Consider the following 18,478-nt stretch of genomic DNA (forward strand, 5'->3'; position numbering starts at 1 on the left):
TTATGTGATGAAATTTTGCATTTATACCTGATTTCCTCAACAAAACTAGTAGCAAAGTGAGGACAGGATCAATAAGTGTATCATCTTTGTATATTCCTGAGGACCAAGACTTTGTTCACTCAGCTTCTCAGTACACCTCTTCCTCAACACACAGAGTGTGTAGTTTGTTCACAGTCCTATGCTACAAACCTCTGATCAGAAATTTCATTAACATCTAGTGAACCAATGCTACCCTCTCTCCTCCCCAACTCTCTCCCAAGAAGATTTAACATCTACTAAATTAACTCACAGGGCACTCGTTGAGTTCTCCTCTGGCTAGTTCGACCTTCTGTCTGGGTCAAAGGAAGCTGACTCCTAATGATGAAGAGGAGAATCCAATTATGTATATTAGCATGATTTCCAGGTGTGTGTGTGTGCGCGCGCACCCATGTACCCTGCACACTCCTGAAATCAGGACGTCAAGTTGTAAAACTGTAGGCTTAGTGATGAGGCTATTAGGCACAGGTAGAATGTTTTCAACTTGCTTCTGTGATAGTGTATGTAATATACAAATATATATATATACATACATATATAACTTGTTGATCCCCTAGAAAAAATCAAGCACCAGTTTAAGTAAATCAGCAATTTATCTTTTACACCTATAAATGTGCTACTCCCAAGTTTTCCTGCAAAGCTTTCCAAGCCTTCATGACCTTAGTTAAGTACAATTGGTGCTACCTAGAACTACTTAAGGGAGAATGCTTCAGGAAAGGAACTTTCTAAATAAATTATCAGCTATAGAATCAAGAGAGGAGTTTCTAAAGCTGTGAGGTGTTGAGAAAGTCACTGATTTGAGTTCTGCAAGGGTGTGTGTCCAAAGAACTGCTCCTCTTCCCAATTCTTTCCAATAATCTTGTCCCAGGATGCCAAGTAGGTAAATCTTCAGTATAAAACTTTCTTTCCGTGGGGTACAAACACCAGTGTCTCTCCTATCTGTGTTTCGTTGTGTAAATTCTTATCCTTTGCCCTCTCCGAAGGCAACGAAACCTCTATTTCGGCATTAAAACCCCAGTTGGGGGCTGGATTCTAAGCTTTACATTTATCTGTCCTCTTTTTCTTCCTTTCTCGCTGATAAGAAAACAGAAAACTCGTCTAGAGGTGAGGCAGTTGAGCACCCTGAGGAGCCAGTAACAATGTGCCAATGACAAAAGGATCCATTGTCTCTCCCAGCCAGTCGCTCAGAGCAGAAGGACAAGGGCCCTGGGACAGGGACTCTGCCTCCCGCCCGCTCTCGACACCGACAAGCCTTTTCCTACCCCCGGGGGTGGCGGGTGGGGGATGCCCCACCCTTCTGGAGAAGGAAGTTGGTTCTGGGTGCTGGCCGCGACCCCACACCATTGACACGCCCCAACACAGGTGTGTGCGTTGGGGGACGGGGTGAGAGGGGTCGTGACCAGCCAGGGAAAGGATCCTTGCGCCACTCCTGTTGGAGCATTTCTCGGACCTCCTTCGCCGCACCCCTCGCGGGAAACTAGGCACGGCTCTGCGCTGGAAACCTCGGGCAGAGCGCGCCGAGTGTGGACCGGGGCGACTTTTCAGCGTCCGGAAGAGCCCGGAGGCTCCGCACGCGGCCGAGCCGAGGCAGTCCCTCCAGCGTCTCCTCCCCTCCCCGGACGTCCCGCTTCCTTCCAGTACCTGCTTTCAAACACGGTGCACCTCTCTCTAGCCGCCTAGCCTCCAGGGCCCGGGCGACCTGTAGTGTAGACGCTAGAGGACAATCGCTTCCCCGCGGCCGCGCGCCAAGCGTGGGAAGGGGCGAGCCGCGGGCGCTGCTAGGCTGCTGAAGGTGTGGGCAGCGCGCGGAGCCGGGGAGAGAAGGACGCAGGATCCCTCCCCAGCCCGGTCCCTCCCGAGGAAATGACAGCCGCAGAACCCAGCCCCGTTCCCCGCTCCCGTTAAGGCCGAGCGCGCCCAGAGAGGCCGCCCGCGGCACCAGCCTCAGCGCAAGTGGCCCGCTCCCCCGAACTGGCTACAGGCGCTCCGGGGGGCCGTCCCCCCCCCTCGGCCCAGGGGTCCCCGTCAGCGTGCTATGGCCGGCAGCCTGAGCTCGGAGCCTCTGCCCGCCGGGGTGTTCGTGCCAGCCGGACAGCGGCGGCGCCTTTAGCGGGCGGCCCTGGGGACCGAACTTGCCTCTCCGAGCCGGGCTGCGGACGGATCCCGGAGTCGCGCGCTGCCGGCCTGGCGACCGGCGTGCGGCGCGGAGGGATACGCCGGGGCCGCGCCGCCCCTCCCCGCGCCCCCGCCCCCGCCTCCCCGCCCGGCTCTGCTGCCGCCGCGGCGGCCGTTGCTGCTGCTGCCGCTGCCGCCGCTGCTGCCTGGATATAGTGCGGCAAGGAGCGGAGCTTGCAGTCACTTTGCGAGGAGGAGCGCGCGGGCTGCGGGCGGCCGGGGCACCCCGGGAGCGGCGGCGGCGGCTCGAGCGGAGACGGCCGTGGCAGCGGAAGGTTCTCTCTCCAGGGCTGGACTTAATAACTTTGGAACTGTCCACCAGTGTCACGTCCTGAACATGAGCCTCCTCCTCGCCTTCTACCTGCTCGGGTTGCTTGTCAGTAGCGGGCAAGGTAGGAGTGTGGTGCTTTATGGCTTTTACTTTCCCTCCCCCTTCCACCCAAGCCACAGAGTCAGGGAGAGGGGCACCGGATGAATGAAATGAAAGAACTAAAGTTACAGTTGCTGCTGCTGCTATTATTATTGTTATTATTTTCAGCCTTTCTTTTGGCTGCCCGTGAAAATTGTATCGGTTCCCCTCGAGTCCTTTAGATAAGAGAAGAGAAAATAGAGCATTGGAGATGGGCATCAGTGAGCAGGAGGTCGAGGCAAACTGCCTCTTTTTCTGGGATCTTGGCTTTCTCTGATTTTCATTATTAAAAATTGGATGAGTATATTGGTGTGCATTCAGTATCTGAGGTTGCAGCAGGAAAGGGCACGATGGTGTTTTACAGAAGCAACAAAAACTATCAGCGTTAAACTCGTTTGCAAAACATCTCTCTGTTGTGTGGAAGAAATTCTTGGAGACTTTTATCCCACGTTTGCTAAGCCCCAGTTCGTGATTATGAAGTGAATGATGATGGCTTATTTCTATTGGAAACTAAGAGAGGGGCCATGGATGTTGTGTGTAAGAAAGCAAATGGGTTAAACTGGGGATGTGTTGCAGTCATTCATTGTGAGCCCCCCTTAATACAGCAAAATTGAGAATTTTATAGTAGCAGATTGTAATTATACCTGTAATTTCTTAAAAGGTTGTGGAGAAATGGTGGAGCTTTTATCTCTTAAAAAAAAAAAAGGAAAGAAAAAACCTAATAGAATAAGCTGAGAGGAAATTCGTGGAAGCAATCTCTGTTGATCTGTGTATAGATAGCTATGACTTTATTTTGCTTTGTTTAGATGGTACACATTCACATAAAATATCTTTATAGTAAATCAAAGCATTTCTAACTGTCCAGACAAGTTTGGACATTTAATTGGGGACACAAAATGCTTAAACATGCATTGGTGAAAGTCTTTACAGGAAAAGAAAATGCAGTCATTTTGTGATATACAATAATTACAAAGAATGTTACATTATTAGTGTAGCATGAAATTGTTTTTCTTTTTGAGATGAAAATTAATTGCAAGAGAAGTTAAAATATCCCCACTATATTCAATTCCAAGCATTTTAAAGCCTCTTCTGTGCTGCCTATTCGTTCCAGCAGGGGGTGGTAGAACTCCATTTTTTAGTTCAGAAATGGTGGTTTCTGCTCTTCCACGTTCACTGAGTCCTATCATTTTTCAGCAGGGCTTGACATTTTGGATGTGAAGCCTTCCTTTCTCTGCCCTTTTCCTCTCCAAAACTCTAGAGCTAGTGGCCAATGATATGCGATTGCATGCAGATTTTATCTTGAGAAATCAAAAGGCAAACATTGGGATACTGCTTTAGTTTTTAAAGTGTCTTGGTGAAGTGCTGCTCATTTTTCCTTAATAGCCTAGAGTATGTAATATTTTGGTCTTTGCAAAATTGCAGATGTGTCCATCTTAAACTAATTTTAGCTCAGTAAGTTAATTTAATTGCTATTGTAGCAAACATCAGTATACACCTAGACCCTACAGATATGCTGCTTTAATTTTTGGAGGGCTGTGGATTTTGTTTAACTGTTCATTTATGATAGAGACAAGTGTTTCTGAATACTAAGAGGCAGCCCATGAAAATTGCAGTTAGAATGCAATTGCAATTAGCCAAGTATAAAAAGTGTGTAGCAAGATGGGGGCATAATAGCAAGCAAGTTTATGAAGATTTAGGATTACATTGTGATTGGTTTGAAGAAGAAAAATGTCTCAGTTGTGGAGTCTGGGAATTTACCATTGCAGGTGCTAAGTGTATTGGAATTTGGGAATAAGAGGGAAATCTAAGAATGCTTTGGTCAATAGGTTTAAGTAGAACACACACGCACACACATTGTGCCTACTTATGTAACATATATTTGAAATTGTAATTCAGCTGATTTATCAAGAATTCATCATTATTCAGAATACAAGGTGCTTATTAGGAGGGGCTCTGAGACAGAAACATGCCTGAAGGGGAGCCCATATTCACTGCAATGGAACAGGGAAGAAGGAGAACATCGTTCTAAGGAAGATTTCTCTTTAGTACCATTTCATAATGCATGGCTCTCAGAGAGTCAGAGCTGTATATCAGAGGATCATAGCTTTTGTGAAAACATATATGTAATACTTCTGTGCCTTGTGTCTTAATGAAGTCAGAGATGCTTGAAAACAGCAATCCTGATCCTGGAGTCCAGTTCCTGTATGCTGGTGTTTTGTTCTCTAATTAAGGATGCAGCAGCAAGTATCAGGCACACCACTGGGAGCGGTTTAAAAAAATGGATCTCGTGTAACTCATAATTTTGTTTATTCTTTTGTAAATGTGGACATGGAAAAGCCACAAGTCAGTGATCCCTAGGCTTGCCTTAGAAATACTAAAATCCCAGCTTGGTGATTTATGTTTCCAACAATATACTTGCATGGGGGTTTTATGAAGCATGATTGAAGCTATTGCTTTGGGAAGTGGTATGCAGTTAGACTGTGGAAAGGTAACGATGATGTATTCCCTTTTAAGTAGTCAAAACGTTTTGAACTGTAGCAGTTGAATAAGAGAAAATGACAGAAGAGAAAAACTGACTAACTTAAGTGGATGCCAATACTGTAATTAGCTAACAAGGCCTAATAGTCTTGCTTCTAACTTTCAACACAACGTTATTGTTCTGTTGTGGCAAGTCTTTTTTTTTTTTTCTTTATTGTAGCAGAAATACTACTTTAAAAGCCTCTCATTTCCACTGCAAGATCAATATCTAATGAAGTAAGGATGGAATTTAATTGTCAAGTCTGAATTTAATTACCCGTAGAAGGGGGATTCTATAATTCTATAACTTTTGCCTTTATTTTCCTTTGTGTTCAAACCTGGGTGGCAGGTTCTGTCCTCTTAACTCTCAAGTGATAACTTGAATCTTTGATTCCTAGGGCATTTTCTGTTCGGCTCTTAGCAAATTTGGATTCCCAAACTGTAGTACAATATGGGTTGTTTTCTGAAGATTTCTTGATTCTAAACATAAATTTCTTCTTTTTAAAATTTCTTAGAGTATAATTAATAAACATCTATAGCTGAATGTTCACGTATGTTGTACTGAAATGTAAGATAGGTACAAAGCAATTCACTTCTCTTATAATCTAGTTCAACCAAAAATCTTGTGGGAAGGAGGTGAATTGCCCAGTTAATTAGATGAAACAACCATTTGCTTACAGGTACTTTTCCTGGTGAAATGATGGTAAATCACACTTCACTGGAGAAGTGTGCCATCTAATTATATAGTGCAGGCGTGTGGCTGTCTACTAGTCTCAGGTCAACAGGAGAGCTCCCCACAAGCCTGTCTTCTCCCTCGTCTGTTAGAGGTATAGTCACAGCCCTTTCTCTGTCGACCCTGTTCTAATCCTTTAATGCCAGATTCATTTCATAAGGTTTCAGTTGAATCAACTCTATGTTCATTTGCACTTAGAGAAGATATAGTCTATGCAAATTGATATTGTTATTTTCAATGAATAACCCAGAGAATTTCCTTCATTGCTTTATGTCAAAGGACTTAAGTAGAGCATTTTCTCACTTGAATTTCTAAAGCCGGTCGGAGCTCATAGAGCAACAAGGGAAGTTGGTGTTGTATCCCAAGTGTGTGATGAATCTTTTCAATGACATAAGGGGCCTAATTTTCCCCCAAAGGTAATGTCCTACTAGAGAAGCAATTAATGGAATAAAAGAACATCAGTTAGTACAGGAAGAAATTCAAACTTCATAAATTTTGTAAATAAAATGGAGTTATTTAAATAAAATAGAAACTAGTTTGTAATGGGAAAGAGAAGTGAGCTACAGCAAATGAGGCTAGCAAAGGCTAGCAATGAAGCCTAACAGTATAATTTGCTTTGGCCCATTTCCTTGTGAGTAGACACAGGATCAACAATCTGAAGACCCTGGAACTAGTTCCACCGCCTTCTCTGGCTTTTGACATATGGGAAATCTTTTTTAAGTTTATTTGCTTTCAGTGTCATCTCTAATAGTGAACTTTTGAGAGCATGAAGATAAGTGCCCAATAAAGTGGTAGAGCTAGTCTGAATTGTTTTTTTTTTTTTTTTCGGTCCAAAATAAGATTAATCCTCTGTGTGTTGATATATGAGAAATTAATTTAATAATTTTATTCTTTCTTAAAGGGAAGACCATTTTTTTCAAGTTTTATTGACCTACATTCTAAATTCCTTGTGTCCTTTCTACTATTCCAGTTATACTTAGGAGAGGCCTATTTAAAATATTGTAAATTAGTTTTAATTTTCTATAGTACATGATATGAGAACACTTTAAGATGCAAACGGTGCTTTTATTAAATGTAATATTCCTGTGCTTCTTGGATCCAAGTTTTCTTTAATTGTTTGGCAAATAAAAGAGCTCCTATATGGCACCCTTTAAAATATTTTAGTAACTTTCACTATTTGCACTTAACAATAAGGCTGTCTCCAGTAATTATTAGTGTAGTTCCCAATTTCAGATGCTCACTTATGGCACTAGCAATTCATGAAACATTACAAGACATTATAGAAAGCTATGACATAATGAAAAAAAACAAAAACAAACAACCTTGCCTATAGTCAAAGAATTAAGATTAACGCTGGGAAATTTTGAGAGTATTTATAATCATAATAACCATCAGATGAGTGTTTTAAGAACTTCAGGTCAATTTATCAAAATTTTCTTGGGTGTGTTTTGGTTATTTTAACTAGCATGGAAAAAGAAAGAACATTGGATTTGGAATTAAAAACAAAAACAAAAAATGACAACCCCTAGGTTTGACTTCCTGTTTTACCATTGAGTCTCTTCACTATGAAGAAGCAACTTAACCTCTAGGAAAACCTAACCTGTGGGAACCACTATTTGCTTATTTGAAAATTTGATATAAAAATAACTGATTGGTTGACCGTGATGCACTGCTGTGAGGAGCAGAGCAATTATGGTAATAGATGTGGGTAGATACTTTGAAAAATGTCAGCCCTGCTATGCTGTATCTTGTTTATTTTTTATCATATGCATCAGATAAAGTTGCCTATGACTTAAGAAATTTAGCCAACTTAAAAAAATTCCATTAAGCTGCTCTGTTCTGAGATTAGGAAAAAAAGAAAACATTGAGGAGACAGAAATGATATAATTCATTGTTCAGGATCTATCAATCATGATTTACTCATTCATCAACCATTTGATAAATGCCTGCTGTGTCCCAAACACCTCATTACTTACCAGTTACCAAGAGTGGTTGTATAGGTTGTGTGATGAACAACTCCAGGGGGCACTAGTCATAGTTATAATGATAGCACATTTATATATTTGTTTTCACAATTTTCCAGCAGATGGCAGTAAAGGGTCTTGAGGAATGGGGGACTTTTTTGTATCAAAAATTCTTTCTAGAGGCCAACACAGGTTCTTTTTAGGTACTGCATGGTTTAGAATAGGCACACGATTAGGATAAAGAACTTACCAAAGATCAATAGAAAATTAAAAGGGTTAATGACTAGAGCTCAGACCTGAACTCTTAATTCAGTTCTCTGAACACCAAATTTCTGCACAGAGTTTTAAAAATTTATTCTAACATGATATTTTTTCACTCATTTCCCTTTACTCTTTTTTTAGTTATTATTTTTCTTTATTAGAGAAGTTGTGGGTTTACAGAATGACGAGGTATAAAATACAGGATTCGCGTATACCACCCCACATGCAAACTAACATGTTTTTAGCTCAAAGTAACTGATATTTAAATTCTATGTAATTTGTCCAGTAATCAATTAACAAACACTTATTGAGCCCCTACAAAGAATATTATGCCAGAAACTTATAAATAACAGTAGAGAACACTTTATCAAAATGCTTTCAACAGTCTTATAATTTATGATCATCTTTAGTCTAAACTTTTATTAGATTTATTTTTTGGATGAAGAAATTAAGAACAGGAATGACATGATTTGCCTTTATCATTTATAGTAAATGTTTATCTGGAATTAGGACTCAGGTTTTCTGACTTCTACTTCAATGCCTGCTGTTTAATGTATAATGCAATTTGCTTTAAAATCTGCAAGAGTGTGTTGGAAGGATAAGTGTTAGCGCTTGCAATTCACGGATAAAAAATTATAAATTTCAAAAGCCAAATAAGCATATAAGAGATCAATAACTGCTCAACAAAGTGTTGTAAAATGACAAGAAATATCATATAATTAATAAAAAAAATTAAGTGGTCTAAATAAGTCCTTGTGATTTCAGTTCCTAGAACTAAAATTTTTGTTGTACTTACTAATTGCCAGGCTCTGTTATAAGCAATTATTATGTATTAGGTAACTTATTACATAATGTACATACAATGATCCTTTAATTATTTTCTTATTATTACTCACCTTTTACACTTGAGTGCTATGAGGCATGGGGAGTTTAAATAACTAAGTTTGCCAGCTTGCAAACAAGGAATTGAACTCAGGACATTTCCAAAGCCTAGCCTCTTAACCAGGAAACCAAATCAAAATCAGTATTCCCTGAGGGGGAGAGGGCTTCAACACAGTGGAAGTAAATGGAGACAATAATACAAGACTTTTTTATGTAGATCTTTGGGAGCCATTGTCTGAGCATGAAAATAATTTGATTAAAGATTTTTTTTTCAATCTAGTAGCCATGTGTAGGAGTGCCTAGAGGGAAATGAAAACGTAATGAAGGGTATGAGACACATATTTATATAGAAGACTTCATGGGACTTAGTAGGAAGGAAGGAAACATCAGTTTTAAGCCTAGTTGAAAGAAAAAAAGAATGACTGTTTTAATAGATACAGAGAAGCAAATACAGAACCCTATTTGAACAAAGTATTTCTTCTTGTTTGTATGTTATTTTTAAATTATATGTTAAGTCAGTGTATCCCTGGGATAATTGGATAAAAATGTAAACAAAAAATTTGGAAATATGAACTATTTGTCATTTCTTTAGATTCCTTTCTCCATTTTTATTTCACTTCTATCTTTATATATTTCTTCCATCACCAATGGTAGTCGAAATATTATGTTTATTTTATGCCTGGAATTTGGGATAAATTGTCAGACGCTTGTAAGTCAAATTTGCTTTTATTATAATATATATTCTTCATTTAGATAATTTTCTGTTTTACCCAGAGTTGTATATTTTCTTTTTATTTTTGGGAATTATAAAAAGCAAAATAAAAGCCAAAACCAAAAATAAAAGAATGGTAATTTACACATTGAATACTTTGAGTTGAAAAATTTTCTGTTAAGGTTTATGGGTAAAGAAAGGAACTGATAATTTTGAATGCCTACTCTATGCCAGGGAGCAGTGCTGACATTTTCACACTCATTATCTCATTTAATCCTGATAAAATCACTGTTGGTAGATAATATTGCTGAAATTGAGAATGTCTGATTTGCCTAGAGCTAATAAATGTGCTTTGTGGACTGACATCCAAGTTTATAGCCAAAGAGCATCAAATACATGTAAAATTTATTATAATTGGTTAATTTTTACTACAGTGTTGTTTTTTTTCTTCTTCTTCTTTTGATGCATATCACCTTATGCAGGACTGGTAAATACGAGATGATGCATTATAATTTCACAGATTGTGTTGGTCCATATATGATATTTCACAGCGCATTATTTTTTAAGTGCTCAAAAGCAAGCTTATTAGAAATAAAGAGAAAGCTTTAGTGTATCTAAAGACTAAAGAAAAATAGAAGGAAAAGTTAAATGAAGCACTGTATTTTGAGTCAAGCAATGTTTCATTTAGTGGCTTCAGGCTTTCTCCTATATTTTGTATCTAGCAAAGTTAAGAGTTCAGTTTAAGAAGCTGGAAAGTCAAATGATGCTCACATGATGTTTGCCTTTTGTTTTCCCTTTTGAAAAGCTACACCCTGGATCATAGTTTCATTTTCAAGTGAATGCCCTTCAAGCCTTGCATCCTGAAAGATGATGCAAAAACTAGGTGCAAATACCAGTAGAGATTTAACTGCAGATTGCTATGATTTTGTTAGTGTTTGGGCACAAATTTCTGCAGGTCTTCAGTGTTCTGCCTCCTAATCCTACCTTTTCCTATAACCATATTTTTACTACACAGTTGTGCAGACATCAGGATTTTTTGGCATGCAAATATGGCATTACAGCAGAAACATGTTGCTATTTGTAAAATAAGTCAATGTAATATGGTTAAGACCAATATTACAGTATAATAGGGTAGGTCCCAATTAAAAACAATATGAGTCTCTTGGTCTTTTTCAGAGTATTAAAGAGAAGGTCTGTTTACATTTTTTTCCTCATATTGTAACTTGTCCATTCCCAACTTGTTTTCTAATTAATCTAATACTAGACTCTCCAATTATTATTTTTGTTTTTTAATTAGAGAAGTTATGGATTTTCAGAACAATCGTGAAAAATATAGGATTCCTGTATACCACCCTATTGTTAACATCCTGCATTGGTGTTGAACATTTGTTACAACTGATGAAAGGGTGTGTTTATAATTATACCATGAACTGAAGTCCATGGTTTAATGTAGGGTTTACTGTTCATGTAGTACGTAATTCCATGTATTTTTAAAAGATTGCTATTCTGTTTTTATTCTCTACCAATTATAAATATTGCAAGTCTTGCTTGAGCAGAGCAATTGGAGGGTTACAGTCTAGCAGTGATTGTGCACATGTCATCTGTAAGAGAAATGTTAAGAATATTAAAATATAACATGAGGTATTTGCCATATACTTTGTCAAAATACTGCTCTATATTTTGTTCATGATATTTCTTTGTGATTTATTTATTTATTTACATAGATAAACCACTTAAAACTTTCCAATACCAACTGAAATTAAACACACTTTAAACCCCATGCACTCCATTTTACAATCCCTTTATCACAGAATAGCTAGCTATTCCATAGATTATGTACTATTTTACAGTAGATAAATCTTTTGAATTACCAAAGGGTTCAAGTTAGGTTATAAAATTTAATATTTTAAAATGCATTTATCTTACACTCTGAGACACTTTAGTTGACAAAGCGTTTTATAATCAACACTAATTTACTGATTTGGATTCTTAGAATTATCCTGAAAAATAGATACTATTCCTGCCTAAGAACAAAGGAAAATGAAAAAGAAGTGAAATTACTTGTCTAAGACAAAAAAATTAAAAATATGGTAGGTCTAGGACATGATATAAATATTTTTTAATCTGGATTAAACACATTTTCCTATTACAATGCCTCTGGCTTTACCTAAATATGTTTACTTATAAACTAAAGTAATACTCAAAAATAATGTCTTAGTAGCACAACTGGTTTATATTACTATGTTCTTCTCAGTTACCATTGGACGGTGTTTATAGGACACATGGTGTTAATTTTATTTAAAGGTGTATCTTTCATTCAAATTTGTGGGGAATTCCTGACTTAGAACTGCTTATACGTTTGCCTTTTATTACTTTCCACAATTCTCTTCTGTTCACCTCATTGCTCATTATTTAGCACACCCTCCACTCTTACACCATTCCTGAAATTTCCAAACTTACATCCTGTGTGTACATACTTTTCCTGCCTTTTTTTTTTTTTTGCCAGGAGAATGTTTGTTTGTTTTACCTCAAGATTCAGCTCAAGTATTTCATCACCAAAGCCATCTTCCAGCAAGTATATATATTAACTGCTTGTATATGTCAGTCATTGAACACAATACTAGGGAACCATTGAAAGTAATTCTGCATAATTACTTTACTTGTACTCTGCTGTATTTTCCATGTGAGTTCTATAAAAGCAAAGATATCTTTCCATGCTGCTTCTTCACTGATTTTGAATTCACCTAAAATTCATATGTGTATTCCTGGAATAGAATAGATGCTGAGCAGATATTTGCAGCATGGATATTTATATGTTACTCTCAGGAGTAAAGCAAAATAGCAGTTTAAAAAGGCATTTACTTTGAATTTGGATAGTGAATTTCACTATTGGGGATATACTATATTTTAATTTAGGTAATTGTCTCAAGCATTTTGTTTATAACACTACTGTGCATGTGGTAGGCCTTCAATAAATGTATAAATGCATCTAAATTAATAAAATAATAAATTGATTACTTTACTTGGGAAGAACAGCAAGGATAACTTACCTTATCCTTGATCTTATCTCCTACACTGAAAATTAATTAGGCTGGGGAAAAAAAAGAAAATCTCTTAAATCTTGCTGTAAGATTTGCCCTTTTGAGGCCTATTATAATGTAGGAAGCAGAGATAGTTATGTTATTTGGAATTTCAAAGATCCTCAATGTGTAAAAATAAGAGAACTTAATTTTTTGATGAGTGTAATTAAACAGATTAAATATTTGTCAAAAGTAAATGTCTGATATGTCAATAGGGTAAGTATTTAAGTCCTACAAATAAAAATAACACCCTTTTGTTAATTAAAAGTTGATTATTCAATCAATGCTTATTGGAAACCTATTCTAAACTGTATGTGTTAGAAAGACAGATGATAAACGTATTGGTTTACCATATGTTTTTTCCCACAGGCTCTTGGATTTGTTTTTTTTTTTAACGATAGGAAACTTAATCTCAAAAATTCTCTCTTATATGATATCTGTGTTTTGTCTTGATTTTACGGTGTTCTCAAGGTCTAACTTTATCAGGGATAAAAACACTTGCGTTAATTGGACACAATCCGTTTTCTGTGTTTATATCTTTATCACCTTTTTATTTGCTTGCTAACCATTTATCCACTAACATTTACCATTATTGTGTGTGCCACTTGAAACTTGAAACACAGTTTGTTAAAGATGTTGCTTCTACTTATCCATTTCTTTACTTTCATTTCACCCCTCAAATTTCTCATAATTTATAATCACTTTAATTGGTTATCTCCATGAGTCATTTCATTTCAAATCCTCATCATAAGCACCACACTAATGCATTCTGCTCTGTGGGCATGGAATGTGGTCTGCAATTTAAAAACAGAATGTTATTAAATGACATTATGCTATCCTCAGTGGTTTTCATATCCATGTCCAAATGGATTTGAAATGTTCAAATTTAGTGTTCTCATGTTATTAAAACTAATGCTTGTTAGTACAGAATTCAAAGCAATTATGAAGGACCCAAAGCAGCTAATGTATTTTTTCTTTCAAACCCACATTCCATTTCTATTGTAAGGAAACATTGTATTAAAAAATACACTAATTCCTATGTTGTGCATTAACACAGCAGCTGTTTGGTGAACAGTGACTTCTTTAATCAGGCTTTATCTACTCTTGCTAGGGAAATCAGAGCATTTAATGTATTGACTCTGGTGAGGAAGAAGTCTTATTTATTAGTTAACTTTTATTTGTCTCTTAGCTTAGTTGCTTCCCACTTCTGTATCATTTAACCCATTTAAAAGTCTTCAGATTTCAGGTGTTATATGTGAATGTAGGTGTGCAATGGGAGAAAAGAAGTTGTTTTAAGTGTAAAATGTCTTATAAGGGCTAATTGTGCCTCCAAAATACTTCCTAACCTCTGAGCAGAAACACATGCAGGAAGCTGAGGTTAGTGAGAAAAGAAAGTGAATGCTAACAGTAAAGACTGAACTTGAACCAATAAATGTTTTGTTTCAAGGAGAAAAATTCACTAGCTAAAAGAGAATGGGTAGGTGGGCTGGTGGTACCAAATGTTTGAAAAACCTGGTTAAGGTCTGACATAGTTATCTGCATAAAAGGAGAGAAGGAAATGTCCAACAACTCATAGGATGGCTACAGGCAATCTTGTTTCCTCAATGAACAATGTCTATTAATAATTATTTGGCAAATTAATGAATGAAGAAAACCTGCCAGTCACATAGGACACTTTCATATAGGTTACCTCATTTTTATATTCACAACATATATAGGAATTTTTGAAGTATTATTTTATGCTGAGGTTCTTGATTTTCATAAAATTTAATAGCACCAAATAAGTGAAGGGCATGAAACTTACATTCAGAAATATTTGATTCTAAAATTATCCTCATTTCACTGACAATGACATGGTCCATAGAAGTAGCTGGAGGGAGAAATTAAGTATGAGTAGTAGCTCTTGTTTCAGATTTTTACCATCATTTCTGGATATTTACTTCAAATAAACACACTCTAGGTGAGTGACTACCAATTAGTACATTATTAAATCTTTTAGTAACCTAATGGATTAATGTGCAAGATGAAACAGCAGGAATTAGAGATATTGGAATGTGGTTAGAGATGGTGGCAAGGTGGGACAACTTGATTGCTTAGATTAGTATAATATGTAAGGAGTCTATAATATTAATATTTAAAATTAAACTGTAGTTTTAAATGGTCTCTCTTATTTTTAAGCACTCTAATTATTAATAATTCAGTTTGTAGTTGACTTACTGAATACGTTCATAATTCAGTTACATCAGTTTAGGATGCTTTCAGGGACAAGGAACAGAAGTCGACATAACTTAAAACAGTTTTATTAAAGCATGTAAGAAAACATCTGGAGGCCAATTTGGTTATTTTAGCTGCCCAACACTATCTTCAAAGACTCAGTCACTTTTCATATTTCTACACTTACATATTCATGGGTTTTGAATGTTTTTCCTTGACATCATGAAAGAAAGGTAGCTGCAGTAGTTCCATGTATCACATACTTATACAATGGAGTTAGAAGTTAGGAAAGAAAAATCAATATTTCTTCCCCTGGCTCCCTTTTAATAACAAGGAGAAGTTACCCATATGTCATCCAGCACACTTCTCTGAATTCTCACTGGTTACAATAATTTCAAATGAACATCCCCGAAGCAATCACTAGTGAGGACAGTGACATCACCATGATTTCTCTTGACCAGTCAGTACTTGAGGACTGAGAGAGCTCAGTGTCCCTTGAAGTATAAACTCACCAAAGTCAGTGTTTCCTTGGTAAGGAAGAGTGGAAGAGGGAGAAGAGTGTTAGGTAGGAGTCAGGTAGGAAAGTTTAAAGGGTCCTTTTTGGCAAGGAATGTAATTGATGTTAAAAAGCCAACATTTAAGCACTTATAATTTGTCATTTTTACATGCTTTGCATGTGTAATCTCATTTACTATTCCAAACTGCCTTGTGAGATCGATTTTGTTTTATAGATGGGAAATTGAAGAGCTTATGCAGAGATTAAATGGTTTGCCAAACTCACAGATGCGCTCAGTGACAAAGTTGGGATTTGAACCCAGAATGTCTGACACAAGAGTCAGTCTTCTCTCTGACACATTAAGATAGGTAGAAACCTTTAGCATTGCACCTAGTTTAAGTATTGTTAAGTTTAAGAATGGTAGGCAAGGAAAGTAACGTCCTTTGTGATCAAGCTGTCTTCTAAGCAACTCTCATAAGAAAACTTTAATACTTGATCTTCTTTAACACCATTTTATGAATGGGGAGGTTAAGGCACAGAGTAATAAGAGTAACTTATCTGGGGTCACATAGTTGTGAAGTGCCCAGCAGGGATTTGAATGTAGTCTCGTTTTGTCTCTCCAGGCCTGAGTGCCTCCCACTGTACAATGCTTAGAGATCGTTGTCATATATGGCAGTGGTAGGGGAATAGTTTAGAGTAAACCAAGTGGTATACGCTTCTCTACTTCTCCAGAAAATTTTAATATAAAATAAGCTTTTTTATAAAAAGGAAAATGCTCTTATTTTATTTTCTAAACTAGATGTGAGCATAATGTTCTCAAGTTTTGGAAGGCTAAAAAAAAGAAAATTCACTTGATTGCTGAAAGAGGAAGAGTTAGATTTTTTAAAAAAAAGCAAAAATGGGGACCAGCAAAACTAAAAAAGAGGAATATTGATTTGAAATTGACTGCTGAGGCAGGTTAAATATTGAAATATGACTACACAGACTAACTAATCAGGATTCTAGTCCAATGCATTCCCTGTCCAAATTGTTAACTGCACTAGTTGTTCACCACTGTGTGGTCTCTTCCCAAGACTGTACGGTGAACTAAAAGGCAGTGTAGTAGAAAATCAGGGATTGAGACCCTAAGGGTATAAAAATATGTGTTTCCCCTGATATTATATTTTCTTAGTCATTTTCTATAGGTTGTATTTTGCCGTTGCCATATACCCTCATCAACTTTGTGTTCTTTCTGAATGGCCAAATATATAAAAAGATGTACATATTTGCATGTGATATATGTACAATTCACTTCAAATCCATACAGGCACTTATGTATCTAAAAGCTTTGGAAGATATTCTATCATCCCATGCTGTGTCAAAATGTTTACTCTATTTCATATATTACTGAAAGTCATGAATATTTTAAATGACTTTTTCTTTGCTGCTTTTTACTTCTTAGAAGATATACTCCATGATAAAACGTTAGACTTATTATTCACACTTTCTATAACTGAAAACTAATTAGCCATTGTTTAATTTCTCAAGAGTGATAAACAATATCTGTTGTCTCACTGGCATATGAAATGAATATTTAAAAATATCTCCCAACTTATTTTTTTAACTAGCTCCCCACACACAAATATTTATAATTGATGATGTTTTCCATGAAAATATATTCCCTAAATATAATAAAACAGATAAAATCCGGATTTGAGAGCATGAGTGCTTAGATTCCAGCTCAGAAGCTTTGATTGACTGCATGCGCAGGCTTGAAGTCTCCAATTTCACTGTGTCCAATTTCAAATTGAAGAAATGAAGGCTGCTAAGTCTCCAAAAGTCCTATACACTCTTTTATACTGCACTGCACAACTGAATCACAAAATTTCTTGTTAAAAACAGCTGAGCAAATTGCTTAACATATTTGTAATATCACAGTAAGAAATGGATCATAAAATTTTCTACTCAAATAGTTTGAATCTCAATTGTTGATTGTCGCATCCCTTTTGAGGATTACTAAGTAGATAATCCGCTTTTTCTGATGACAGAGAACAAATTCATTTGTGTAAAGAGTGTTTGTTGATTCTGTTTTCCACATAAATCAATTCCTATTTTCAGGTATTGAAGACAACAGAGTTCACTTATTTGCAGTAAAATAAGAATGTTCAAATTAGGTAGTGCCCATTAACTTTATCATTGGCTGCTTTTTGTTGTTCTATGGAAATAAAAACATTTAGAGAGGATCTCCTTTTCCTGTAACTGGCCATAGATTGATATAATTTTTCAACACCTCTTTCATTTTCTTGTTTATTCCTTAAGGTTTGGTAACACCGGTCAAAATTGTTTCTCAGGTGTTCAGAATTCACATCACTTGGCTGTCCATTGAAGCATTCTTTCTGAATGGTTGGATACTAAGTGGATTTCTGCCAGCACATGGCAGCTCCAGGCACTGAAGCCAATGTTGCTTAGTTCTGGGGTGAAACTCTTTCCCGTGCACAAGTTGATAGTAGTTTCCTATGACTTTAATAAATTTAGATTCCATGGCCCAAATGATATTTCAGCAATAATTTAATCTCTGGGATTTTTTTCAAATTCTATTTCCATGTTCAGTAAAGCCTAGATTTTTCTAAATATCCATTTTTTCATTTTTCCTTCTCTTTATTCTTAAATTTACACCTGCAATTTCTTTTTATTTTTGTTTTTGTGCTTGCAAACATTTTGACCCTTCAAAATATTCTTCCATGCCTTAAGTTGCACTGATTCTAAAATCCAGCAGAGTTGCATTCAAATCCTTGCTTGATGCAAAATCATAAGCAAATGATGCACTTCTATTTCCCTTTATTGTCTCATCTTTAAAATGGAGATAATAATAGTGATAGTCCCATAGTAAGAACTGAATATTAGCTATCATCATCAATATTGCTGTGGAGCTAAGCTCTAATTACATATCTTTTGATAAAGTTATTAATCAAGTTTCTTTGAAAGGTTTTTGCAGGGAATTTAGCTCTATGAAAGATAAC

The 18,478-nt window shown here is 36.8% G+C and overlaps 1 protein-coding gene across 2 annotated transcripts in view; it reads left to right on the forward strand.

Moving 5' to 3' along the window:
* The first annotated feature begins 2,295 nt into the window (after positions 1–2,295).
* NCAM2 (neural cell adhesion molecule 2) overlaps positions 2,296–18,478 on the forward strand; it is a 589,167-nt gene continuing 572,984 nt past the window's right edge. For both annotated transcript variants that reach the window (XM_058296115.1, XM_058296117.1), the window contains exon 1: positions 2,296–2,603. In XM_058296115.1, coding sequence (XP_058152098.1) covers positions 2,549–2,603 — 55 coding nt within the window. In that variant the 5' untranslated portion in view covers positions 2,296–2,548. The remainder of the gene's footprint in view (positions 2,604–18,478) is intronic.

Source organism: Dasypus novemcinctus, chromosome 4 (assembly GCF_030445035.2).
Source record: "Dasypus novemcinctus isolate mDasNov1 chromosome 4, mDasNov1.1.hap2, whole genome shotgun sequence".
In the NCBI taxonomy this organism is placed as follows: domain Eukaryota; kingdom Metazoa; phylum Chordata; class Mammalia; order Cingulata; family Dasypodidae; genus Dasypus; species Dasypus novemcinctus.